Here is a 26,759-nt window from a genome sequence, read left to right as displayed (position 1 = left end):
ACCAAGCCCTGACTCTCCACCAACCAGGGGAACCAGGAGTGTAAAAGCAGCGGTGGAACCACCTCCTGACCCGAGAACAGGAACAGTGATTGGTACACAGACCTCTGTCTGTCACTGCAGTAAATGGATTATGTGTCTTTGGAAGAGTCAGGCACAATCCTACTTTAAAAATAATGAATTTGCAAGAACATATCATGAGCCATCAAATGAGATCCTAAACCTGATTAGCTGCTTTGTGGGGATTTCTGAGAAGGTACAACACATTTTTATGTCCCTCCTGCTGCCTTTCCTGGGAATGTCATTGCTCCAGTTTAAACCGTGATGAAGATTTTCTTCCAGAACCAGAACATAATTTCTATTTTGAGGGACCACAGAATCAGAAGTTGCCATGCTGATACACTGATAAAAGCTCTCTGTCGGGTTTGGCCAACTGAGACTGCTGCACACTTACTCTTCCCTTCTGTTTGTCTTTTCCAGCAGTTCCACAAGCTGTGGAAACAATGAAGCTTGGTTCTCCATGGATAACTGTTCTGTAACTCTGTGTGGATTCCCTAAAATCTAACAACAATTGAAATCCTGCTGAGGGTGTAGAAGAAGGATGGGATAGAGATGTTAAGAGAGTAACTTTGGCCAGTTATCTACCTTCACAAAAACTGCAGGAATTTGTCTTTTGGACCCCTCTCACTCCCTCCAAATTTATTTGAAGTTAGTGGCTGTGCTCCTAAGAGACACGCAGCAACTCAATCCTTCTAATGCATTTAAATAACATGTTATGTCAAACCATAAAAAATCTGAACCCTATTAAAAAGACCAAAAATTAGCAATATTAAAGTACCCCGAGCTTCTTTCCCTTGTCTCCTCCTCTGTCCCACTGTCCTGGCAGTGACAGGAGTGACTCCAACATTTGCAAAGCCACACTGCTTTAGAGAACCAAATTATAAACTACAAATCAGCAAAAGGTGACATCAAACTGCCCATATAGATATAAATCATGAAGAACAAGAAAAGCCAAGACATTCTCCAGAAAACAGCTGTTAAAATTCTTGGGTTTCTATCCAAGTAGCATGTATTTGCCAAGAATCTCTAAGCTTCTTTTCTACCTTAAAAGCATTTGGAATAAACACAGATAATTAAATGTGTACTGCAGAACTGTTTTAAAGGATTGATTTCTCTGTTTCCAAACTAATATGCATTCAAAGGTTTGTTTCAAAAATCTTCCAGAATTCAGCAATTAAAAAACTCTTAATCCAAAGCTTTAGTAGCACAGGATATAATGCTCAGCATTTCGCCCTTCTGAGTTGCTGGTCTTTTTACTTATTTATTTTTCAACGGGGGAAAGAAAGGCTCAAGAATTAGGGAAAGGAGGTGATACAAGCAAAAAAACTTGTACTGATATGAGGCTTCTGAGAAACCATACCATAATCTCAGAGAAGAGGAAGCTGTTCCTGATTTCTCTGATAATAGGAAAAGCAGTAGTATGAACAGGCAACATCAATGAAGAGGGTTTAGTAAATTATGATAAGGGTTTAGGATAAGAGGCAGCTTCCTGGTCCAGGTCAAGTTGATTTTGTCTGCTGAATGAACTAACAGCATGATCTCTTCCAGAGAATAATTTGAACACATTAATACTGACATCCTCTCTAAATCTGAGCTGAACCTGAGAAATTATGAAGTCCTGTATTGATCAGGGTCCTGCTAAGAGAAGTGCTAAAGGGCACATAATTAACAGTGTTCAAAAGGAGTCCTCTCAGAGCCCTGACAATATTTCATGGAGAAATCAGTGCAGGGGTCATGGTAATATCCATCCACCTGAACAGCTAGATGTAACAAGAACATTTTCTGACTTGAGGAAAAGCCAACTAAATACTTTTCAGAAATACTTCTCAAGGAAAATGCAGTGAGTGTAAAACTTGGACCAAAAGAGCAAATGAAAGTGTTCCCAGAATTATTTGTTCAGCAACACACAAGATAGTAATTCTATTCTGGGCTTCAAAAAGAGTGACTGGACATGCTCAAACTCCATTTAGGGGAAGCACAGAGCCTAAACCAGCTAGAATTCAATACAAATCCTCCTGTATTCCTAGAGAAAGGCAATAATGTTCATTAGGAGTCAATGATGCTGGTGCTAATCAAAATTACTCATCGACAAACACAGATATCAATGAACAAAGATTACTCATCAATAAACATAGTTTAAAAGTGAGCTCTGCATGTCTCCCATCCCAAAGGATTTAGCCTGAACCTTCAAACCTGCCATGGCCCACACTATGAATGGCAAAAGCATGTGCTAAAGAAACACCACCAGAATTTTAGCAGCAAGGGGCACATCTTGGTAATCCTGATTATCCCCAGTGAGCTGTTAAAAAACAAGTTGGTGGCAAACTGAAAGAGCCCATTCTATTTACTTAATCTGACTCAGTCTGACCAATGTACTTATCTCAGTGTCACTGGTGTACCATTACCTGTCTGGAAGGGGAGAGGGTGGAAGGCTCAAGAACACAGGTCATGTAAATCTCTTTTGGAAAAGTGCCATTCCAGGTGACAACTCAATATTCAGATAATCCATTAAGCCTCTGCTGAGCTTCTGAAGAAATTGGTGAGAGTTTGTAACTTCTTGCCAAAGGACTTTCTCCCATTTCCCAGGAGATTCTTGGCTACTGTTGGAGCTGACCCAAAGGCCTGCAGGTTGATAGGGAATTTGCCTGGATTTTGTCTGACTGCTCCATGAGGAGGTTCCAGCAGCAAAAGGGTCATCCAGAGGCAGCTGAAAGCAGAGCTTTCCTCCTTTTCTTCAGGGAGCTGCCATTATCCCAGCAGTAGTAACCCAGCATGGTCAGATTGAGAAAACGGTGCCAAAATATTTCACCAACTAAAAATGAGGAAGCTGCTTGATTAGGCATGAAAGTATAGCTTTTATTTCAACTGTGATTTCAGAAGCTCTAAAATAGAAAAATCTCAGAAAATACAGAGTAGACAAAAAATTCACAACCTTAGTCTCTAATCCCCTATCAACTGAAGTATAAAAGTAGATAAACATGCAAAGGACCATCTTCTCCAGTTTTAGTAAGGACATGGGAATATCTCAAATTCTACTATGTATGAGAAGAGGATAGTCTAGTTTCCTATTTCTTAGTTATTCAAATAAATTCAGTAAGAAACAATAAGAATTTAAAAGCAGATTTTTCTTTATACACTTTCCCTTGTGACCTGCATGAGGATTTTTCTTTGCTCAACTTTAATAAATTTTATATACTAAAATAGCATCCTTAATTACTGCTTAGAGCTTCTACAAACTTTCAATGTCCAAATTTTATTGCAGCCATTTTAATACCTATAATTAGCTCATTCTGATTTTTAACACTAAATACTATAAATTACTGAGTACTCTAACATTTCAGGTTTCTAATACTATGACAGATATTTAATATTACAGATATGACAGGTTCTCACATTTAAAGAGGTTGAGCTTACCTCCCTACCTCATTACACAGCTCATGTTCAATACACTCCAAATTGCCAGCGGCTCTTTTCATCATTAATTACATATTTCAAGTCCAACACTAATCGATTTCCAGCCCATGACCAAGAGAAAAGAGCAATCCCACCTCTCATTCTTTACCTCAGCCTGGCCTGTGCTGCTGTGATTACCATGTTCTCCTGTCCCTGTCACACTCAGCTTTCTAAATAATGGCTTTCAAGCAGGATATGCTGCTCTAACATGCATTTGTAAAATCTACAGCAAAACACATCATCAGTGTATCCCAGGCCCACAGGCAGCTGGGAGGGAGCACATCCCTGCAGGATTGGTAACTGGCCTTCCACACCTGGCTGGAAGAGGAAACACAGGAGGAACAGGAGCTCCAAAAGCCATGCAACTCTAGTGCAATTCCCAGCACCGATTTTTACATTTCTTTATCAAAAATGCTCTGGTCTTAATACTGCCAAGGAGAGGAAAGGGAACTGACTACCTTTTTAAACTAATGCTTTTAGGCTTATTCCTCTTTTGCAGGAACACAGGGAATTATTTGCCATGGAAGGCACCTGCCTTACCTGAGGCTGAAACTTGGACTTCACTTAGAGCAGGTGTCCTAAAACATACATGCTGAAAATCACACATCCTTCCTAAGTACAGAAAGTCCTGAATATAGAATTCCCAGAGAATTCACAGGTAATTCCCAAGCAGTATGTGGAGCAAAAACTCCACCCTTTAATGTATTTGAGGTTTTCATGTCTGTGGGTTTTTCCTCTTATATTCTTCCATTAAAAAAAAAAAAAAAAAAAAAAAGTGAAGTCAAATCCTGTCCCCAACTTCTTATTTCTGTAGGTTCTGTAGGTACCATTCAAAACCCAAACTATAAGAAAGATGTGACCTGGTAGACAGAGCAGCACCTGAGCAGAGACTGAACATCACACCTGATAGAACCTGTGGGTACTGAACTTTTTAAGACCAGCCTGTTTCAGTGCCAGCCCTCTGAACCTACAGCACCAGTGAAACCCAGCCCTGAGCACTACCAAATCTTAAACAATTGCAGTCAGAATTCAGGGAACTCTTTAACACTTTCATGTTTTATTCATTGTATATACTGTATATATATTATAAAGAATATTGTGTTTTATTGTATGTTTTATTCACATATTAACTGCAGTCAATACAGCCATCTTGCAGTTCCAGAGATACTGGGCATGTTAACAGAATGCAAAATAAGACAGTTATTAGTTTCAGCAAAATTTCCCACATTGAAGCTAAAAACATCTCTCCACAATTCTTAGGGCAATGCTGAGAAAATTTTGTCTTTTAAGCTATAAAAAGTTTGATGAGCTCCTTGCCAATGGGCACAAAAACCTCTTCCACAAGTTTTCAATCATTCCTCAAAGGAGGGAGCACTGATACAAGAACACTGTGAGCAGAGATGGAATAGCTAATGTGTCTGTAACAGGAGTGTCCATGTGTTCTTTGCAGACAGAAGAGATTTATCTGACATGAAAACGCAATTTGGCAGCCACATTTGAAAAAAGATTGTCATTTAGAGTAGCTGCTGACCTTACTAAAACACCAGAAGAACGATCTGGGAGAATGGGTTATGAGATTAATTGCCAAAGGAAGACTAAAGAAAACATAGTGAGATTTCAATTCACTACAAAAATGGTACCCAGAACACATTTCAATGTATCATTTTTAACAGGAGAGGCTTTACAATTCTTTTTATTATTTTCACATTAACATTTAAAAGGGTATTTATTATTGCTTGTTCTCTACTGTACAATTTAATTTCTAATCTGCCTGCAAACTCCCAGACTGAAGAAGACTTGGATAAAATTAAACCCCATTACAGGGAAATGGAAGAGAAAACAATTAGCACAGTAGTTAAATACTGATTTGCAAACATAAGACACTTTCCTTAAGTCAACAACTGACATTACAGGAGCAAGGTAAGATTGAAATGAATGCTTGAAGTCTGTCACCTGTTTCTGAGCACAGTCCCAAGTTACAGGGGAAAATCAATCTTTAATGTCTACAAGTTCCTAAGCAAAGATGATCTTAGGAACAAACCACTGTCAGGTAGCTGATGAGATTCCTGCTCCTGACACCCAACCATCCAGTTCTTGGCTGTGAGAAGCAAGAAATTCTGCTTTGTTATACCCCATATTTAGTTGTGTAGCTTCCCCTTCCCAGTGGCTGTTGTTTTGGTCCGTTATAGTGTTTATTTTTTAAAAATTTCTTACTTTAATTTCAGATAAGAAAGAGTTACAAGGTTGTGATAAAACAGCACAAACTTTTTCTTGTTTTAACACTACACTCTTGAGTCTGTTAACCAAGAACTTAAATACAGCCACTGTGAAGAAGAGGGGCAGGAAAACAGTTTTGGAGCTTGATCAAGGGAAGGATTCTTAAAAATATTGCAGTCTACAGAAAACACAGCAGAAGAGACTGGCAGAACTGTGCACTACCTGGATGAAACCAGAGAGAAAAACATCCTAAGACTAAAAGGATTTTGATTTAAACACTCAAAGCACAAACTCCTTATACACACACAGTGCCAAACTCTCAAGAGATCCGAGAGCAGTTGACTTTTTTCCCTTGGATTTTTGAGGGCTATTAGAAGAGAGAGGAAGAGAAAGAATTAGCAAGATTGATGGCAAGGCTCTTCCTAGTCTATTAAAAAGGGAGATATATTGGTAAGGTAAGTGATGTAATCACGGAGACGAGCTTCCCTGGGAGGTACACTGAAGAATAAAGTGCTGGTGGTCTCCCAGCTGCAGTGACAGGGAATAAAGCCATATTCCCAGAGAACTAGCCAGGTTCCTTGAGCAGTCACTCATTTCCTGCTGTACTCTGTGCTGCCCCACCCAGTAAAATGCCCAACCACACACCAAAGCATGCTCCATCAGGCTGGGAGCCACAGCAGTACAGAACCAAAACATCAATTGCTTCTCCCTCCCAACCCTCAGTATCCCAATTCCCATCCATCACAGCACAAACTCCACAGAAGAAGATCCCTGTCTTCCCACACGCCTCTGCCAACACCCCTCGGCAGGGCAGCAGCACTGCCACGACCTACAACTGCACACTGAGGGCATTGGCACCAAAGGAGGGCTGTTCAGTCACTGTCCCCTGCATTCTTCTACTCCTCAAAGTTCATCTGCTGACAAAACAGCTACTAAAAGCTGTCAGATTCCCTTGGTGTGTTTCCAAAACACCCGTACAAACACAGCGGCTGCTGACGAGCTGGCAAAGGCAGACTGGCACTGTCACTGCTCAGTGACAGACACACACTGCCCTGGTTTATCTCAGTGACACACACACTGCCCTGGTCTACCCCACACCTGCATGGAGCACTTGTCCCCTCCCTGGGGCACGGCCTGGAATAATCTCCAGCCCTGCCACGCCACGACTTGTAATCCAGGCAGGAGCCAAAGTGCTCTGCAAGGACCCAGCGACGGTGGCCAAGGGGATAGATGCTCCTCAGTCAAAGCAGACAGCCAGGGGTGACAGGAGAGTGGCAAAGGTGAGCCTGTCACTGAAAAAAAAAAGGTGGGAAAACACTAACTGATGACAAAAAAAGCATTAAAAAAAAAAGTTTAGGTATGTTAATCAATATAAAGCTACTAAGTGAACAAAAATCAGTAAAGCCTAGAAAGTACAACCTAGTTCCATTTATTTATTTTTAAATTAATCAATGTTTAATTTTCATCTCACCTCTACCAGTATAGTCCCACAATAAATTAGCTTATAAAACACAGCAAAAGGCAGTTTCAAAATAAGCAAACAAGGAGTAAAATGAAGTTTCAAATCATCATGCACTTAAAACAGTAGAGCACCAAAGCAGATCTGTCTGAAGCTATTCCCTGAAGATTATGAACTGATAGGAAACAAATACTGTGATATAAGGGAATCCAGGGTTCAAACAGACAATAAATAAATGTTGCTAATGATGTCATAACTAAAAGACTGGTTTCAAAGCTCAAAACATCCCTGCTTGGTACAAAAATGCACCTACAGTTTGGAAAACACAAAAGCTGCAAATGCTGTCCATGCTGGAAGCCAGCTGTTTCTGAGGAGAATTTTAGGGCAAGTCTGTGAAACACACAGATTGCATTCACATTAAATGCATCCCTTCTTTGCTTTTAGCATCTTTTAATTTTCTTTCCCAGAGTTTTCTCTTACAGCTGCTATTATACCACAAAAAAAAAAAAAAAAAAAAAAAAAAACCACACCACCCAAGCCAAGCCTTCTTTTCTTATTGTCAAAGTCATCATGAAGACTTGTGCCATTTTACAATAACAAAAAAGCAGCATTTGACATCAAAGGACATGGAGAAACCAACGTTCCATGTATGCTTCCAACAGCTTGATGCTGAACAAACAAGGCAGCCTCTTTCTTCAGTGCTCTTCATGAATATTGAAGACTGCAGCTAATGGAATGGCAGCACAGACAACTGCAGCAGCACCAGCCAGCAGCGGCCTCACACTCCTCACCAGGGGCAGGGGAGAGCCCGGGCTCCTCTCTGGTGCCATCTCAGGCAAGGACTGGGGCTGTGTTTGTGCTGCAGCCCGTGCTAAGCACACAGGGGAAGCTGCCCAATACACATTTGTTTCCCCAGTGACAGTGGCTGCCCCCATTAGCGGGTTCCATCCTTTGTGACAAGGGTGGCCGTGCCTCTTGGTGACAGAAACCCAGAGTGACTCCAGACAGCCAAGCACAGGCTAAGGCAGACTCTCAATCCCTGGCATGGCCTGCAAAGCCTTCCATGAATACCATGCAAAAGGATGAGGGAAGAGCAAGGGATTCTTGTGAAGAGCTTGTCACAACAGATAAATAAATGAAGAACAATCCACCTTGCACCACTAAATCATCAGCACCAGAACAGAGTGCCCAGTTTGGGGGACGAGGCTTCAAGATATGAACTGACAGGAGAGAGTCTATAAAGCAGTAAGGTGGTTCAGAGGACAAGAAAACCAGAGGTAGGAGGAAACACTGAGAAACTCAAAGACACAGTCTGTGTTAGAGTTCAAGGAGAAAAAAAAAAAAAAAAAGACAGCTCATGGACACTGAAGTAAACCAGAAATAGTTCACTGTGACGAAATAAAACCTAAAAGTTAACTGCAAAATGTGTCAGTTTGGAAAAAAACAGTCAGTAAGAATATACAGCAGTGGAATAAGCTGCGTAGGAAATGCAGTGAAATTTCCAACAACTAAGAGATTAGACAAGCAGCTGCCAAGAATATTGTAAATTGTTGCACCTCAAAACAGAAAAAGGGGTAACTCAAGCTCTCTCTCCATTGTTTTTTTTTTTTGTTTTTTTTTTTTTTTTTTTGTTCTATATTCTTCCAGGAACAAAGAAAGCCCAGGAAGAGCCACAAAAGTAAAAGTAAATAAATAACCATCCTAGTACAAGTCCATTGTTCCAGTAAAACACAAGACTGGATGAAGGTTTACAGTTTTAATATCCCCTGATGGCTGTAAAAGCAAGACGCTTTTGGACTTAAAGAGTTGTGACCCTCGAGATTCCAGCAATGCACAAAAAAAAAATCAGTGGAAAAAATTCAAATAAAATAATTAGAGAAAAAGACACTCCAATACTATTGCTTCATTAAATAAAACCACAACAGTTAAAGTCTTTCTAGCATCCATTCTCACAACACAGCACATTCCAGTTAGAGGATGGAGACATATAAGTGATAAATACTTTGCAGTTTTTCAAAAGTGAACTACTGTTCTTAAAGGAAAATAATTATAGGACTAAATAACAGAACACTTCTGCTTGAGAGCCAGGGGTAGAGGACTGCAGAGCAGGTATTACAGGAAACTATTAACCACTGCAACATTTTTGGTAGTGGTCCTCAAGAAATCATACTGCAAGGTTAAATCTCTGCTAGCAATACAGGAAAATTCTTATCAACTGCAGGGTAAGGAAAAAAATATTCCAAGGGAAAGAACATGATGGGGGCAGGGTGGTGTCAATTTTTCTCACCACATATGATGAGGACATTTAAAATTAAGGGGAGGGGATGGTATTAGAGCCACTGGGTTCCAATGGTGAGAGCATGGACACCCACAGGACAGAGTGACCAAAGAGCCCCCAAGACAGGAACCTTCCACCTGGGATCACAGCCAAACTCTGACACTCTGTAGGTGCACCCTCAGGTGCACTCTGAGCACCAACAGCTCTGATCTCAACACCACCAGGCAGCTCCTGGCCAGGTTAAAAGCACAAGACGTTGCTCCCTTATTTCATATTCCACTATGACATTCTCAACTGCCCAAGCACACGACATTGTTATGTCCTGCTGGGTTTACTGATCTTCCCATCCTGTGTCTGCTCAAGCTCCTCTGGGAGATTTCATCCAAAATAAATGTTCTCTCCTAAACAAAGTTAGGAAAAACATTTGTTCCTTATCTGAGCCCTGGGTGACTTGCCTGCTTTGGAGGAAACAAGGATACAGCACAAAAGACACTCGACTGACAAGATCCACCTTTTGGTAACTTTATGGCAAGAGACAAAAAAAATCCAAGCCTGGTTTCCAAACCTGAGGAGTTATGCCTCACACAGTCTGGTGTTCAGGAGTGGCTTCTGTTCACAAGTAGCAGACTAATGTCTGTCAAACTCCTGTCCTTCCCAGAGCTGGAAGGATGCAGTAAAGGTTACTCTCCCTGTGGCACAAGCAACCTGCTCCTCTGCAAAATCTGCACAACTACAAAATCTGCAATAAAGAGATATCCGAGCCAACCAAGCTACCACCTACTACTTTGCAGACAATTATAAGACTATCAATGTGGATTTTTTTTAACAATTAAGAAACAATCTCATTAAAGCCACAGGCCTTTACCCTAAAGCATGAAAACTCAGCAGGAATTTCCCACTGAAGTCCTAAGGAAAAAATATATTTACCACACCTAAAAACCAAAAAAAACCCAACCAACAAACAAACAAATAGAAAACCACCCCACCTTAATTTCATATTCAAAAATCAATTTGAATAAGTTTTGTTGGAACACCACAAAAATAACCACTCTGCAGCTAAAAACTTAACACAGGAATTTCCAGTTCAGACAGTTGATTTGTCAGAGGCATGTGTTATTTGAAACAAGATGGGAGTAACTGCCTAACAATACCCATCTCAACCACAGGCGTGCTCATCTGAGCCATCTATAACAATGGGAAAACCAACATTCCCCTTGAGGATTAAAAAAAATCCCAGCAACCAAGTCCCAAACTGCCTGAGCTTACAGCTAAGGAAAAATAATACAAATGAGGCTGCCCTGTGTATTAAATTTTTGTTCTTTGTTGGCTATTAATAGGCAAGTGTGGTGAATGTAAGATGATATTAAAATCATTTCTAGCCTTTTACCAGCATGTTCTTCCCTTCCTTCTCCACAGCTTTTTGTCTTCCCAACTGAGGCCCCATTTCAGGGAGCTGTGACTGGAACATCAGATGCAGGAGCTGCAGGAAGAGCAGGACAGTTCCCGCTCGTGCTGCTCTTGGGTCTTCCCTCCAAGAGCCTGGCATGCCACCAACACCAGCAATAGCCTGAGCAGAGACTAAAGAGGACACCTCTTTCTTCTCTGTGTGTATAAAACAAGCTACTTGAGGAGGTGCAGGAGCTGCAGTCACTTTGCACAACAACACATTCTCTACCAGCTACCCCCACCATGGGCCAGAATAGCCTGTTCCCCTCACCCCTGGCACCTCATTTGGTGCAGAGAGAGCTCATCATGAGCTCTGAAGAGCTGGAAGTCACTGTTTTTGTACATTCCCTTGCTCTTTAATTATGTAATTGTTCCATCATAGCTTAGTTCCACAAGCTCTTCCCTGTGTCAGGCTCACATCTGCCAGCAGCAGTGAACCTGCAGACAGGCTCAGCATTCCAGCAGCATGAATAACTGCACTGGCACTCTGTGACACTCTGTGACACCTCACACTGCTGCTGCTTGTCACTTACCAGGCCTGTGGGTGAAGAGATCACAACTGGGGAACTACAAATCAGAGCTGACTGTCCCACACGCTGAAAGCTTTTTGTGACCAGTGCCACACAAAGTCATTATCTTTTGACACCAGCCTGAATGCAGGCACGGGTTACAAAGGGCAGCAACGCGTGCCCTTCAGGACAGAGGCAGACACAATAGCTCAGCCCTGGAGGTGGGTGTTACCAAAGCCTGACTTCAGGTCAAGGAAGTTGTCTGAGGGACAGACAACAAAGGAGCTGACTGCCAAAAATTTATGGGCGAGGGAGATGTGAAAGGTTATTCTCAGCTGCGTTATTTCACAATAAAACTCCTTCAGTGATATGCCCTGCCAATAGCTCAGAATTTACAGCAGAAAATGCTGGTGGGTACCCCCTGTCCCTGCACAGGGGCTCCAAGTCCCGCACGAGTGCTGTGGATGATGCTGATGAATGGCACACTCTTGCAAAAGGCCTGGCAATCCTTAAGGATAGAGATCGCCAAGAAAACATTCTGAAAGTTTAGAAAAGGATATACATTCAAGTCTTAGCAGTTTTGTAACAGTACATTTGCCTTGGGGAAACAAAACGTCCAGGAAATAATGGCAGCTACAAGTGACAATTCCTCCCTCCACCACTCAAATGTGACACTTTGCTTCCCTTGATTCTTATCCCTCAGCCTTATCTCTTAGTCCTTGTCTTTCCTTCTCACTTTCCACCAGGACACCAACAGCTCTGAACCAAGACCCAGCAATGAGAAATCAGAAAAGTAAGGCACACCACTGGAAAAGGTTTGTCCCCACAGCTCTAATGGCTCTGGCATTCACAAACATTTGCCTCCAAGACAAGAAATTCCTGGTCGGGCAATAGAATTTACATAAGTCCCCACACCAGTGCCTTCTGTCCTTGATGCTGGTGCTTCATAGTTCCACCAACATGAACTTGAGTGTGTAAAACCTTTCCTTTGCATATCAAAAACAAGCAGCTTCTCTGGTTCCTTTTAGGAAGAAAACTGAGCAGAACAGTTCAATATCAAAACACATCTCTCCACGTTCTGAGCATGTCCAGTATCTTGTACAACAGCACAATAACTGGTATTCAAAACTTCCCTAGACCATTTTGAAACAGGAATTAAATTTCAGCTCCATCTTATTTGTCAGAGAAAACTGTTGCAAATGGAGCTTACAAAAACAAAAGATATTTAGAAAAATAAAATTAAAAATCACTCCTCTGACTAGGGAAGCAAAAGAGATGCACAAACCCACAGAAATTATGCCATTTCTTCTGATCAGCTACACTGACCCTTCTCAGAGGGATGGGAAAGGACACGTTACAGGTGAATTGTTTGATTTATGTAAATATAAGCAGAACAATCAGCCTAGTGCTAAAATAGAAAAAGCATCAAAGAGCGTAAGGGAAACACTGGGATCACAGAACTGAAAAGAGGTGAAGAGTAAACAAAGGCAGGATCTGAGACTCAAAGGGCAGAGTCCCCGAAACTGCGGCCAAGTCTGGGAAAGAGCCTCCTCCTTACCCCTGGAGCTCTCTCCACTCACTGCCATTCCCAGGGCACTCTGTAAGCAGGGCACAAAGGTTACAGATGGCTGAGCACAGCCTGGGAGCAGCCACAGGCAAGCAGCCCCTCCAATCTCAGCTCTGTGTGCAAGGATGAGCTGTGCAGTGCTGATTTGCACTCCCTGTGCTACATTATTTGTTTTACAATATCACTGCAACCATTTGTTTGGGTTTCTTTAGGCCCAGTAGCCAACAGGAACAGGCCTACAGGTGAGGACTCTGTATATATCCTTCTCTCTGACCTTTTCTCTAACTCCACTATCAATAATTATCAGTACGTGGGTCAGTTTCCACTGAACTCACTAAAACAGAGCTCCTAAAATATATAAGTACCTCTCTATAGTTAAAAATACACTTTTCTTAGAAGAGAGATGTTTAATTCCTCTCCTACAAGTGATGTCTTAAAAGTAAGGACATGGGAAAAACAAAACTATCAGACACCAAAAAAGCCACATAAGTGAACCAGAAAAAAAACAGCCTTCAAAATAAAATTCTACTGCTTGAAGCAGTGCTTACTCTTGCACACAATTTATAGTTATGTTTACTCTCTCACCTAACACTCTGATGTTACAGTCTAGTGAGCCTAATTTAGTAGAAACCATTCTAGAAAATAGAAAATAGATCTGCAGGCAACTGAATAAACTACAGTATTTAGACAGGGAAATCAACCTTCCATTTGTATAGGAAAGTCAAGTTCCACAAACCCACAGGGTTTCTCCCAAGGCCCTCCCTTACACCAGTGGGCTGTACTTGACAAAGCCTGCTTTAATTTCCAAAAGACATTTAACAACGTTTTTCAGAAAAGGCCCTTAAAGAAATTAAGCTCCCATGGCAACAACAGGCCCTGCATGGACAGGTTACCTGGGAAGAGACAGGAGACAAAGAGTAAAAACCCAAGTGTTCATCTCTGACAACACAGGAGGGCCCCAGGGGAGTCCCACAGGAACAAGGGCCTGGAGAAGAAGGTGTCCCCAAGGGTGTGGAACAAGATGATCTGTAAGGTCCCTTCCAACCCAAACAATGACACTGAGAATGGGAGCTGGAGGCCAGACTGAGACCCCCTTCCACCTAGAAAAGAATGCCAGCAATGTGCTGATGGCACCAGGGTACCCTGGCAGGGCAGACCAGCCCCAGGGAAGGGAAGAACAAACACAGGCTGCAGACAACAGAGCTGGCAGGGGGCAGTCAGTGAAGGGACGAGTCACCCACAGAACCCCAACTCTGCACAGAGCAATGGGCTCCAGGCTAAACATCCACACCCAGCACAGCTGAGCCAACCTGAACCTCCCACCTGAGGATCCCCATCTCCAGGGGCACTTTTCTCCACAAGTATTCCTGCCACTGACCTTGCATCACCTCTATCAACTCCTGACTCTGACAGCCTGACTTGATCCACTCACTGAGCAGAAACACCTCCCTCCCAAGGAGAGGAGTTTGCCAGGTAGGGAATTCAGCTCCAGGGAAGGTCAAGCCAGCAGCAGCACAAAGGGAAGGGAGAGCTGTACAGCTGTGGAGACACAGACTCCTCTCAGCTGAGGCAGGCTGGCAGAGCAGCTCAACCATCTTGTGCAATTCCACTGGCAGCAATCAGCTCATGTGGTCTTAATGAACAGATCTAGAAATTAACAATGCAAAACTGGCACACTGAGCATGCATTTAAGGTGGAATTCATTACCCATTCCCAAACGAAGTTTCATTTTCCACTTATAAACACAAACATGTTGGTACCTTCCAGGTCCCTGGGGATTCTAACCCTAAAAGGAGAGAGAGAAACCCTCATGTGGGGGAGAGCAAACAGATACTCAGCTTGTTATTTGATTTTGGTTTCAAAAAACACCTCCACACAGTATGCTTTAGTATGTAAAAAATGTATCCAAGATTAATTGTTTTGATTTTTATTATTTTATTGTAGAAAAATAATTGACATTTAGCAACATTTCTGACACACAGGATAATCCCTAAGTAACTCTACAAAGAAATATCTTTTTCCTATGAGCTGAACAATCTGTCAACACTGTTTTCATTCAGCTAATCTGCCAATATAATACAAGCCTGCTATTTGTAGAGTTACAGAATATAAACTCACTGGATTTATTTACAGAATAAATAACATCTCTGCTGCTGAAACCTTGCACAGCAAGGAACACAGTTGGCTGGGTGTTCCCTCATGCTGCTTTCCAGTAAAACATCACTTTTGGGAACCACCTGAAACAACCTGCCCTTCAGCTGGAGGGGGACAGGCTTATGAATTCCACCTCCTGCTCCTAATTCTGAAATAAATGATTAATAACTGTGTGACTGGAGCTCACAATACACTCCCACATCAAGCTCTCATGTCTAATAATGCTGACAACCATGGCTGAGACCGGTCCCACCACACCCTGTGCAACCTTTTTGTGTCTTTTAAGACCAAATTCCCCTCTGGGCAGGATGAGCCAGGTCAGGAGTGCGTGCTGGTGTCTTTGGCTCCCAGCACCTACCAAAGTCAGGGGCCTTGTTTGTATCTGCACTACTTGTACTTCATATGGAATTACCTGCATTTATAAATAGGCATTTTCTCCCTAGACATTCCAAAATTAAGGCAGAGTTACCAAATTTACCAAGTTCATGTCATACCTACAGCTCAGAACAGGACACAGGTGACTCTGTTTGGGCACTGAGGGATCTCCTGTCCGAGGCATCCTGCTATCTCAAGCACACCATCATCATTAAAAAGCATTTTCCAAACTATAAAATGCCTGCAGGGATGCAAGCAAGGAAAGCTGGCAAAGCGAGGAGCAGGGTTCCTTCAAACCACAGGGAGAGCACCCAAGTTCTGGGTATTCTCTCACAGTGACACACAAGCTGACAACTGCTGCAACCATTGCCTACAGTCAGACTTTCAATAGGACAAGTCAGAAATGAAATTAAATTAGCAAGTCACTACAAAATCAAAACTAAGGACAAGATTCCCTCTGCAGTTCCTTCCCTTCAGCTCTTTCAGCAAGCTGAAGGTGACGTCTGCCTTTAAAAAAAATCAGAGTGCACCTTCACAAAACAACACTTATTTTTGAAAGTGTATTTTCAGACTGAAAAGTCTCAATAGGTCCTAGTAACAATCTCTAAACCACAGATTTTCTAAGGGAACAAAGAAATGGGTTTCTGTGTTCTGATCACATATTGAACACCCAAACCAACAAAACTACATCAGTATGGAAAAGCACAATACTGTATATCCCTGGATACTCTGGTTAGAAACAACAAAACAATTATCTGCTCATGAACTCAAACTTTGTAGGATTTCCCTTTCTTCTCCAAGAACAAAAACCAACTCTACTCCTTTTGGTTTTAGCCAAATGAGCACACACAGTGGCACTGCAAGTGGGAGATGACAATCTGCAACTGGAGTTTCAGAGTTCCACTGATAAATGAGAGTGACTCCAAGTAAATCCCCTGAACTTTAAAGAAAGAAGGAAGTATCTTGCATACGTGGGCTGGAGTTTTAAGTCTGAAGGCAATACAGCAGATTTAGATAAGGCACTTCCTTATCTTGGCACCAGATTCAGCATCACCTTCTGGGTGTGACTCCGAGCACCAGAAGCCAGAGCCTCATCCCAAAACTCCAAGATGCAGCACAGGGAGATCCCAGAGAGGCCAATCACCCATTCAGCACTGCTGCATGTGAATTCTGGCTTTAACATTCCTGCACAACTTCAGTAGAGTTTGCCTCTTTCAGTATGTCTTGTGGTGGCTACAGATCTGATACTCTGGAATTCTCAGCAGAGTGTGAGAGGTTTTTGTGCATGTTACCAGAAAACAAACCACAGTATTACCATAAAGGCACGTTCTCATCCCAGTGAAAGGACTCTTCTTAGAAAGTCATCACAATTCATAATTTCTCTCTCTGCATCCTTACACTTCTGTGGGCTCTCTTGCCTACTAAAATGTTATTTAAATTATCAATATTTAACCAACTTGTACCAGAATATGTCTTTACAACCAAGGGAAAGAAACAAGAGATTCCACAGTCACCAGCACAAACTCAAAGTACATTTTGTTCTTCCAGATGAAAAATATCCACTTGTTGAGTTTCTGACTACACCAAGGAAATTTTGTCAATGCATCCAAACATGAGCTATAATATTGTTCACAAACCTTCTCAGCTCTCAAAAGGTGCACTGCAGCTGCAGAAGAAGCCACATGCAAGTCTGCACAAGATGCAGGGCAGGCTAGGGACAGGGACAGGAGGTGACAAGCTCAGAGACCCCAGTCTGAGACACAGCTGCAGCAGCAGGGGCCCAGTTACCCTCACAACTTCGGGCCACAGCATATACTGGGTGGGGACATTCAGCCAGAAAAGGTGTCCCTCAGTGAACCAGTCAACTCCAGCACTTTGTAAACTGTTAGGAAGCACCAGAGGCTGTGGACTGCAGTGCTCTGGACACAGGGGCTGTAGATGGAGGAAGTGCCCTGAACCTCCAGAACTGGCACTAACTGCTCACCCAGCTCCAAAAAAGCTTTGTTCCCACTACCTATTCTCACTGGTGCAAATCCATGTGTCCAGCAGCAGCAGCAACACAGAATTTCAACTGCACACTCTCTATTGAGCAGCCAGGAAAAAATACATCCTCTCAGATTAATCAGAACCCTGAAATCAGCCCCCCTGGTCCTGCTGCATCATGGGTTAGTGTGTCATTTCAAAACCCTCTGCACCCCTACGTGTCTCAGGCTTTCCAACAAGAAGTCATCACAGTTGAGTCAGAAAGAAAAAAACAACAAAGAAAGAAAAAACTGTTTTCTAATAACTGGTTTCCAACTCTGTAACAGGAAGAACTTCTTCACACGGCCAGAACCCCTCTTGACAAACAACCTGCACACTGCCTTGTGGCCCAGTGATTCCTCCATGGGTGGATGGGTTATATTGTGCAAACTCGCATCAAATAACTAGGCAAGACCAAACTGCTTTGGATCCAAAGGGTCTGCATTGATCCTTCTCTCACATCACTCCTCTTTCACCAGCATGGGAAAGTTACTGAACCCAAACATTAACATCATCCATCCCACCAAACACAGGACATGGTTTAAGAACAGTTGCATTGGTGGCGTGACCTGGAGAAGATTTTTCATTCCTCAACAACCTCAACAATAGATGCCATCACTAAACTAACTCTGTGCAGCTACAAAATTGTGTGAAATGCAACTGAAATAATCAATATTTACAAAGCAGCTCACTTCAGTTTAATTAAACTCACACTGTCTTCCCAGAAACTAAGTTTTTTGACACTGGTATTGGCAGTCATGTCCCTTTAAGTTGCTCCATGGATACTACAACTATTTTCTTTCTTCCAGCCACTGCTCACAGTCCCTGTTCCACCCCAGGCACACGGGGAGAGCGGAGTGCGGCTGTCCCCCTCTTCCCGGGACGGGCCGGGTACAAGTGACCGGCACGGAAGCCTTCACTGCTCCGAGCACAGCCTTTGCTGTGTTTGAGCCCAAGAGCGCAGGACCCCAGCCGGGTTTTGTGCCTGTGCCCCGCTCCCAGCACGGGCCGGAGGGTTCTGCCCGCATTCGGCCGCTCCCGGAGCCCCGGGTCCGGATCCCGGTCCCGCCACCCCCGGGGCTCAGCGCCGCTTCTCCCGTTTGGAGCCCGGGGCAGCCCCAGGGCTGCGTGACACGGCTCTGGCCCCGGGCCGGCCGGGGGGCACCGCACTGGGAACCCGGGGACGAGCAACAGGAGCGGCGGGCGGGGGTCTGGGCCCCGGGCTGCCCCCGGCCCGGCCCGGCCCCGCTGGATGGCGGCCAGGCGCTCGGGCCGCCGGGCGCTCCCGTGGGCCGGGCCGGGCCAAAGGCGGGTCGGGCCGCCCACCGGCTCCCGGAACTTTCCCTCCTCCGCCGCCGCCCGGGGCCGGCCGAGGCCGCCGCCACCGAGCCCCGCGCGGCGGAAGCGCCACCCCCGCTCCGCCCGAGCATCCCCCGCCGCCCCCGCGGGCCCGGCGCGGCCGCCGCCACCCGGAGCGGGGCGCAGGCCCGGCGGCGGGGGAGGCCGGCCCGGCTCGGCCCCGCGCCCCCGGCGAAGCCCCGGCGGGGACAATGAGATGGCGGCGAAGAGCGCCGCGCCCGGGGGACCCGTTGCTCCGGCAGGAGCCGCCCCGCCCCGCGCCGCCTCCTCTTCCCTCCCCTCCCCTTCTCCTCTCTCCTCGCACGGGCAGCGCCCGCTCCCGGCCCGGCCGCCGCGGAGACCGAGCGAGCGAGCGAGCGGCCCCGGCCCCGCTGCCCCCGCCCCTCGCGCCTCCATCTTGGATCGGCGCCTCCCGCGCGCTCCCTCCCCGCGCGCCGCGCTCACCTCGGGCCGCGCCGCGGCGGCGCCCCGGGAGCGCCCCGGGAGCGCTGCGGGAGCGGCGGCGGCGCGCGGGGTCCGGCGGGCGCGGGCCGGGGCCGGGGCGGCGGCGCTGGCGGGGCCCGCGCGGGGCTCAGCGGGGCCGCGATCCTAAACCGCCACCTGGCGGCATTTCCGACCCGCCACGGCGCAGCCGCCCCGCGCGCCGGGCGCGCAGCGCCCCCTGCCGCCCGCGCCCGCCGCCGCACCGCGCGAGAGGAAGGGGCGGGAACGGGGGGAGCGGCCCCGCCCCGGCGCGCGCGGCGCGCGGGAAAACGTCTTTCGCGCGGAAACGGCCGCGCGTGCGCCGCGTGCCCACGAGCTCCGCCCGCGGGGGGGCCACTGTCGCGACAGAGCGGGGGCGACACGGGCACCGGCCGAGGGGGCGACTGTCGCGACAGAGCGGGGGCGGGGCACAGCCCCGAGCCCCGTGGAGAAAGGCGGGGGCCGGGGAAAGGCGGTCGTGACTGTCGCGACAGAGCGGGGTTGAGGGCCCAGCAGGGGCCGGAGGGCCTTCCCGGCGCCTCGGCGGGTGGGCCCCGCGCCGCCAGGACGGTGGCGGTGGCGGTGGCAGGGGCAGTGATGGCCGGGGCCGAGCGCGGCCGGCGCTCTCCGCCATGGCGGGGCGGGCGCGGGGCGCGGCACGGCGGGGACCCAGCCCGGGCAGCCGCCGCCGCCCCTCGCCGCTCCCGCCCGGAGGGGCTTTCCCGGAGCCGCTGCCGGGTTCCCATGGAGACCGGGGCCCTCTCGTCGGCGACAGTCGCCATGGCGGTGGGTGCCGCCCTCCCCGGCTGCTCTGCGGGCGGCCGTCCCCTCCCGCACGCCCCGCACCGCTGCCGGGGGCGGCACACTGCGGGGAGAGCGGCCAGAGCACTGGCTGAGGTGTCTCTGATCTCCACATGTCACCTGCTGCCGTGGACCGGAGGGGCCGTCTCGCGCTTCACCCCATTGTAATGTACCTCTTAAAACCTTTCTTACGTATAACTGAGCTGTGTTCCTGGTTTCCTGTGCTGTAGGGGACTGTATTGAGTGTTAACGCATTCTCTACTCTTTCCCCTGGAATTGCTCTCTGAAGGGTTTGTTCAGAGAAGGGGGTTTGGAATGGGAAGTTTGCCGGCAAAGCGGCTCTTCTCCCCAAATCACTCAATGCAGAGGTGGGAGCTGCAGCAGGCAACAGGCGTGAATGGACAAATTAGAAAATAGTATTTTTTCATGGAAACGGCTGCAAATGGAACCTGTGTTCAGCAAGAGAATATAGAAAGCGAGGGGAATTAAAGGTATATCCCATCAAATGAGGTTGCTGCAGTGAGCTAGCACAAATAGAGGTCGTTTTTTGGGTAGCAAAATATTATCAGGAATGTACTGGTAACTCGTGGGACTTTTGTGTAGGGTTTGTATTTGTATTCAGTGAAGGCTGTACTGGCTCTTCCTTCAGGCAGTGCTGCTGGATGTGACTCAATTAATTTGAAGACACAGGATGTTGGTTTGTATATAATGTTTGCTCTTGTGCTTAAGTGCTAAAAACTCCTTTCATGTAAGTGCTGCTTCATTTTCTTAAATACCTTTTGCTATTCATTAAATTTTAATAAAGACTTGAGTTTCTCGGAATGTATTTTTAATCAAATTGATTTATGTCAGTCTGGCTAAAAAGATAAAGGTACTCATACAGCACATGAGTGTGGATCCCTTGGCATCTGCAGCTGCCTGAAGTATGAAGCACCTAAGAATTTCCAGGTGGTTTAAGAGACTTCAGGAGATTTTTTCCTGCGCCTGATAAGGAATCAAAAGAAAACCCCTTATCCTGAGAAGTCAATGCACACATGTGCTTAGTGAAGGTGGCAGAAGTTCAATCAGTTCCGTGGATTCCCAGGCGTGGGTGGGTCTTTCCTTTGTGCGATATTCGGAGAAAATTGTCAGTTTGTAGTTACCCTGCAGAGACTGCTCACAGCCCTCTGGTAGTTTCAGCCTGATCTGGTCAGGACTGGGGGATGTTCCACAGGAGAGGCCAAGGAGCAATCCCGTGGGGCCTGTCTGTCAGAGCACAGGGGAGCTGCCTTCTTCCCAACTGTGTATCCGCGGCTGGAATTGCCCTCTCCGTGAGCCTTTCAGAATAAAGCTTCTGTCGACTGATTGATTTTAACCAATCTGGCAGAAGATGAGAGTATTTCTGTGAGTTTATTCGAGATTGATGGTTAGAATCACCAGACCTCAAAGCCTTCATTCCTTCAGGCACAGAAGGAGAGAGAGTTCAGGCTCCCACCCCAGCAGTCAGGGGGCAGATAATCACCTATTTCTACCTGGCTAAACAGCACTTGCAGTGCTTGAGGGAAGGAAGGAGAATTCAAGTTGTTGGTTTTTTTTTTCTTTTAAAAGAAATAGTGGTTTGTATTCTATTAACGATCTGTGCCATTTATGTGGTCAACAGTGATTATTTTCCCTTGTTTTCCCAAGGGAAACAGGGCTCACACTTTGCAGTCAGTGATTTCAGTGAGCTGGAAATTTAAATGGGTGTCCCAGGCTGAATTGGGAATGTTTGTTTTGTTATATAATTTGACAATTTTGGATAATGCTTCATCTTCAGCCTTGTATTAAACTTGATTCGATATCAACTTGTGTTTTTAACAAAATGCATATAAGCCACATTAAGTTTCCAGATTTGAAGGAAAATTAAAAAGTTCATGTCATCTCCACAAAAGGCACAGGCAGGAAGAGAAGTAGCAAGTTGTCTGTATAGGCTGTGCTGATTTCTGTCTATTTTAAATTTGTGTCAGGGACACATATAATGGATCAGGGTTATGCCCTAATCTCAGCATCTATGGAAAATCTCACCTGTTAGAAAAGCAAGGTCATCAAAGACTACAAACAAGTGTACTGTGGGACAGTTGGCATCACTCAGTGACATTTGTCATACACTCAGTATTTAGTTGGGAAAATGAAATTTTGCATTAAGTGTTCCTGTTATTTATTTTTTAGTTCTTTATTACTTCCCATCTCCTGCCTTTCACACGTGTTTGCCCTTCCACTTTGCAGCCTCCAGCTGTTGTGGTTCCCAGCTGAGCAGTCCCGAGGGAGCAGCTCTGGCAGAACAGCCATTTTGAGCCCACGCTCAGCTCGCCATCCATTGTTTCCCTCCAGAGATCCCTGAATACACTGCACAGGTCCCGTGCCATACTCCCAACTCTTGTGTTGAATTTGTAACTATTTGTTCAAAGAAGATGTGATCTAAAGCCAAGAAGCAAGAAAGTTACCGTTGTATGCTGGTGGTAACAAATGGGGTGTTTTGGTTTTGTTTTCAGGAACAGTTGCAACGTTTACTCAGCTGTTTCTTAACGAAATGAATGAGTTTATGAGTTTACAGTGATCTAGTGTCCATCTAATAATAATTCCTGTTGTCCACTTTTGTCTTCTTTTCCTGCCACTTATTTTATTCACGATCCAGTATGTTGTGCCTTAAAGCAAGAAAATCTGATTTTTTTTTTTTAAGGCTGCAAGCCAAAACTGTGGATTGTAACACAATGAAAATGCTTTGCAGGAAAAGCCATGCAGGTGAAAATCTCTGCCTTCCTGGGCTCACTCGCTGCGGTTTGCATTTGCACGTTAAAAGATTCGAAAATTAACAATTTCACTGAAGGAAAGGTGAAGGCAGCAGGGGAGCCTGGGGCAGGTTTCTGGCAGGTGTTGGCAAATGTTGCTGTGTTGTTTGAGGTGCCCGCCAGCACAGCTGATACCCAGCTCTGTTTACTCTCCTTGGCGTTCATCTGCTCGTTCTCAAGTTCCTTGCCCAGTAAAGTACCCATGGACACCCTGGAATCCTCCTCACCATGCAGGAGTGCTGGCCGTGCTCTGGTTTGGGTCTGCAGCAGGAAAACGTGAACAGCCCTGCTGGGACTCGAGAGGGTCCTCAGCCCCTGGTAATTCTGCAGGTCCAAACTGGTGCTGTGCTGCTGCTTCCCGCAGCTCTGGGGCTGTGCCCGCCCATGTCCCCGGTCCTGTTCATCCCTGCGGGGAGCAGGAATCGGCTACAGCCCGTTTGGGGTGTACCAGGGGTTAATGAACACTCAGCCTGTGGGGAAAAAGGCAGACTGTCCCATTCTCATGTAAATTAATTTGCCAGAGACACAGGCAGTGCTCGGCTGTCACGGATCACAGGCACAGAAAATGCCAAGGCTGAACCTGGCCGCGGTATTTTAAGTGTTTCTGTGAGGAGCTGCTGCCCGCCCTTTACCATTGCCTTTAGACCCGTGTTCTCTCTGCTGTCCTGCCCTTCAGCCCAGTGTCCAGCAGCGGTGGTCTGACACCGCCGGGACCCGCGGGAACGCTGCGGTTCTCCCTGGGGACAAGGACTGTCTGTGCCATCCTGCGGTGCCACCGCAGAGCCCGAGCTGCTGCTGCTGGCGGAGCTCCGGGAGGGGAGGATGGTCCTCCTGGGCTCCCTCTCCTCTGCAGCCCTTGGGGCAGCACGGCAGGGATGGGGCTGGGAGGGTGGAATGGATTCTTGTCGAGCTGTAGGAACCGTACGCTCACAAGCCACCACTTGTATTTTGGACCAGTTCCCTCAGTAATTCTGGGAGATGGCTGAGGAGTGGTTTTGACAAGATGCCACTGATTGCTTTCTCTCCATCTAAAGTGGTTTGGGGTTTGAGCCTCCCTTGGGCTTTACTGTCTGTGCCGAGGTAGTTGTAACCTTCCCTGCTGGAACCTGAGAGCAGCTGTTGTTTCTGTCTAGGTAGCCCATCGAAGAGATAGATGATGAAGAGTTGTTTTCCCCCTCTGCCTTGGGATCGAATGTTTCTGTCGTAGGTAAGGTCTGCACAGGTTTTATTTGCTGGGGTGAAGAGAAGGCAGGGAAGGTTTCATTGCTCCTGCTGCCTCTTCACTTGGAAGGCTCTGCACAGCTGGTGTGAAAAGTCATTTCAATGACATACCCCTGCCTTAATTAAACAACTGCCCCACACGAGCCACAGGCACTGTTTGTCTAGTGGAAAAGGCCCTTCACAGGAGACAAAAGGGTTTAACACTGTCACAGTTGTGTTCAAAGATGTGTTGTTATCCATATGCAAACTGCTGACTTGCCTGGGGGTGCTCCCTATTTCCATGTGTTACTCTCTGTCATCTCCTCCAGCCAAATTTTTCCTGTAATCTTGTAACACTGGCAAGCCATTAACAATAATGCATAATTACAGGGTAAAAAGCTTAGCAAGAGAACTTATTTGAATATACTAGAATTCATTATGTATACCATACATAATGACAAACTTTGTTATTTTCTAAAATTAGTGACTAAAGTGAAGTGCCATGGTTGACTTTTAAGGAGATTCAAATGGCTCTCAAAGCCATCAAAGGTATTTACCAGTAACTCAGTGGAAAATTAAAGCAAAACCAGGAACAGGCTATTAGTATTCGGATTTGGTTGATAAAAATAGCTTATAAACACTAAAAGCACTTACATCCTAATGAATCTCTCACTGTGCATTAAATAACAGTGTATCTCCATTTTTTTTTTTTCTTAAGACCAGGGCATTTCTCTAAGGAAATGGATATGTCTTCCCAAAAATACCCAGTCAAAAAGCGAGTGAAAATTCATCCCAACACAGTAACAGTGAAATACACCTCTCATTATCCCCAGCCAGGAGAAGAGGGATGTGAGGATGCTAATGAAGATACTGGAGTATTTATGGAGGATAATCCTAAGAGAAGACTACTGAATGATGGGAAAAAGAGAGAAAAGACTTTTTTTGGTACAATAGACACCAAACCAACACAAGTGCCAAAACCTGATGAGGTTGGACAATCCCAGCACTTTTCTGAAGGAAACGTCCTGCAGTCCAGGAAAACATGGGCAGTCCTTTTTGGGTCTGCCGTGGCCCATGGATGCGTGGCTCTGATCACGAGATTGGTTTCTGACCGTTCCAAAGTGCCCTCTCTGGAGCTGATCTTCATCCGCTCGGTGCTGCAGGTGCTGTCCCTCGCTGCCGTGTGCTACCACCACGAGCCCCCCTTCGGCCCCAAGGGCTACAGGCTCCGGCTCTTCCTCTATGGGGTCTGCAATGTCATCTCCATCACCTGTGCCTACACCTCCTTCTCCATAGTGTCCCCCAGTAACGGGACCATCATGTGGAGGGCCACGACCACAGTGTTCAGTGCCATTCTGGCTTTTTTACTCATAGATGAAGGAATGGCTTATATAGACATAGTCACTGTCATTGGCAGTGTGTTTGGTGTTTGTCTGGTCATGATCCCCAACATTGTTAAGGAGGAGAACTCTTTGCTGAGCACCTGGAAGGAAGCTTTTGGCTATACCATGACTGTCATGGCTGGTCTGACCACTGCCCTCTCCATGATAGTGTACAGGTCCATCAAAGACAACATCAGCATGTGGACAGCACTGTTCACTTTCAGCTGGACGGGAACAGTGTGGGGAGCGTCCACCATGTTCCTGCTCCAAGAGCCAATTGTCCCACTGGATGGGGAAACCTGGAGCTATCTCCTTGCCATCTGCCTGTGCTCCACTGCAGCATTCCTGGGGGTCTACTATGCCCTGGGCAAGTTCCACCCCACTCTGGTGAGCACTGTGCAGCACCTGGAGATTGTCATTGCCATGGTCTTGCAGCTCCTTGTGCTGCGCAGCTTCCCAAGCACTTGTGATCTGGTTGGGGCAGTGCTTATCTTGGTGAGTGTTTTTTTCCTAGCATGTTATAAGCTTTCCTGGAAGGAGTTAAGAAGGCAAGATTATCAGGAGATTGTGGATTTGTCCATTAAATGAAAATCGGTTTTCAATGTCTGATTTTGGTTGTGATCATGTGGAAGTGACTCCTTTCAGCTCCTGTGTACGAGTGGCCAGGCCCTCTCTCTACCATTTCACTTCTCAGCTGATGTAGCAATGTTGGCATTTCCAGGCTCCTGTGCCAGGTGGATTTGTTCTGTTGCACACAACCATTGCGTCATACCCAAAGAGTAGCACACAGGGTGCACAGCCAGCACAGGCTGGCCCACTGAAATGTGGGCCAAGCTCTTCTTGACCTTCTCTGGATAAAGCAATACAGAGGGACTCAAAAGTGACTCTCATTCATGTGTGCTGTGGTAGCAGGAAGATGAGCAGCAAAACCATTAAAACAGTCAACCCAAACTGTCATTTCCTCTATAATGCTTCTTAAGCTTTGGCTGTCATATTCTAAATGGAGCAATGCTAAATTTCTGTGGCTAAAACTTGCATTTCCTGTGCGTATAAAGATGAAGTCAGTAAAGCTTTTTGTACTCTGTGGCTAAATTTCTGGCTGAAACAACACAGGAAGCCCAGATGTCCTGTGGGGGAAAGTGAGCCCCAAAAGCTGAATCTCCAGTGGTGCCACAGCTGTGACCTGTGACAGGACCCTGGGAACAGTAAGG

At 46.1% G+C, this 26,759-nt stretch overlaps 2 protein-coding genes across 5 annotated transcripts in view; one reads left to right on the top strand and one right to left on the bottom strand.

Moving 5' to 3' along the window:
- Positions 1 to 19,428, bottom strand: part of STAG1 (STAG1 cohesin complex component) — a 166,126-nt gene extending 146,698 nt beyond the window's left edge. Inside the window, exon 1 of one of the 2 annotated variants that reach the window (XM_083868709.1) lies at positions 19,341 to 19,428. The gene's annotated coding sequence lies outside the window, so the exon portion shown is untranslated. The remainder of the gene's footprint in view (positions 1 to 19,340) is intronic. The other variant, XM_083868708.1, reaches the window with a different exon arrangement.
- A 784-nt stretch (positions 19,429 to 20,212) lies between these two features.
- SLC35G2 (solute carrier family 35 member G2) lies at positions 20,213 to 26,621 on the top strand. Of its 3 annotated transcripts, XM_083868409.1 has the most exons (4): positions 20,213 to 20,323; positions 22,404 to 22,531; positions 24,100 to 24,173; positions 24,885 to 26,621. In XM_083868409.1, the coding sequence occupies exon 4, from the start codon at positions 24,907 to 24,909 to the stop codon at positions 26,134 to 26,136; it is 1,230 nt and encodes a 409-aa protein (XP_083724535.1). In that variant the 5' UTR covers positions 20,213 to 20,323; positions 22,404 to 22,531; positions 24,100 to 24,173; positions 24,885 to 24,906; the 3' UTR covers positions 26,137 to 26,621. The 3 variants fall into 3 exon arrangements, with proteins under 3 accessions (XP_083724535.1, XP_083724534.1, XP_083724536.1); XM_083868408.1 differs by lacking the exon at positions 22,404 to 22,531; XM_083868410.1 differs by lacking the exons at positions 20,213 to 20,323; positions 22,404 to 22,531 and adding an exon at positions 22,558 to 22,625.
- The last annotated feature ends 138 nt before the right edge of the window (positions 26,622 to 26,759 follow it).

This window comes from Zosterops lateralis (assembly GCF_965231275.1).
Source record: "Zosterops lateralis genome assembly, chromosome: 10".
NCBI classification, from domain to species: Eukaryota; Metazoa; Chordata; class Aves; order Passeriformes; family Zosteropidae; genus Zosterops; species Zosterops lateralis.
Note: the sequence above shows the minus strand (reverse complement) of the source record. Positions and strands in the feature narration are given on the sequence as shown.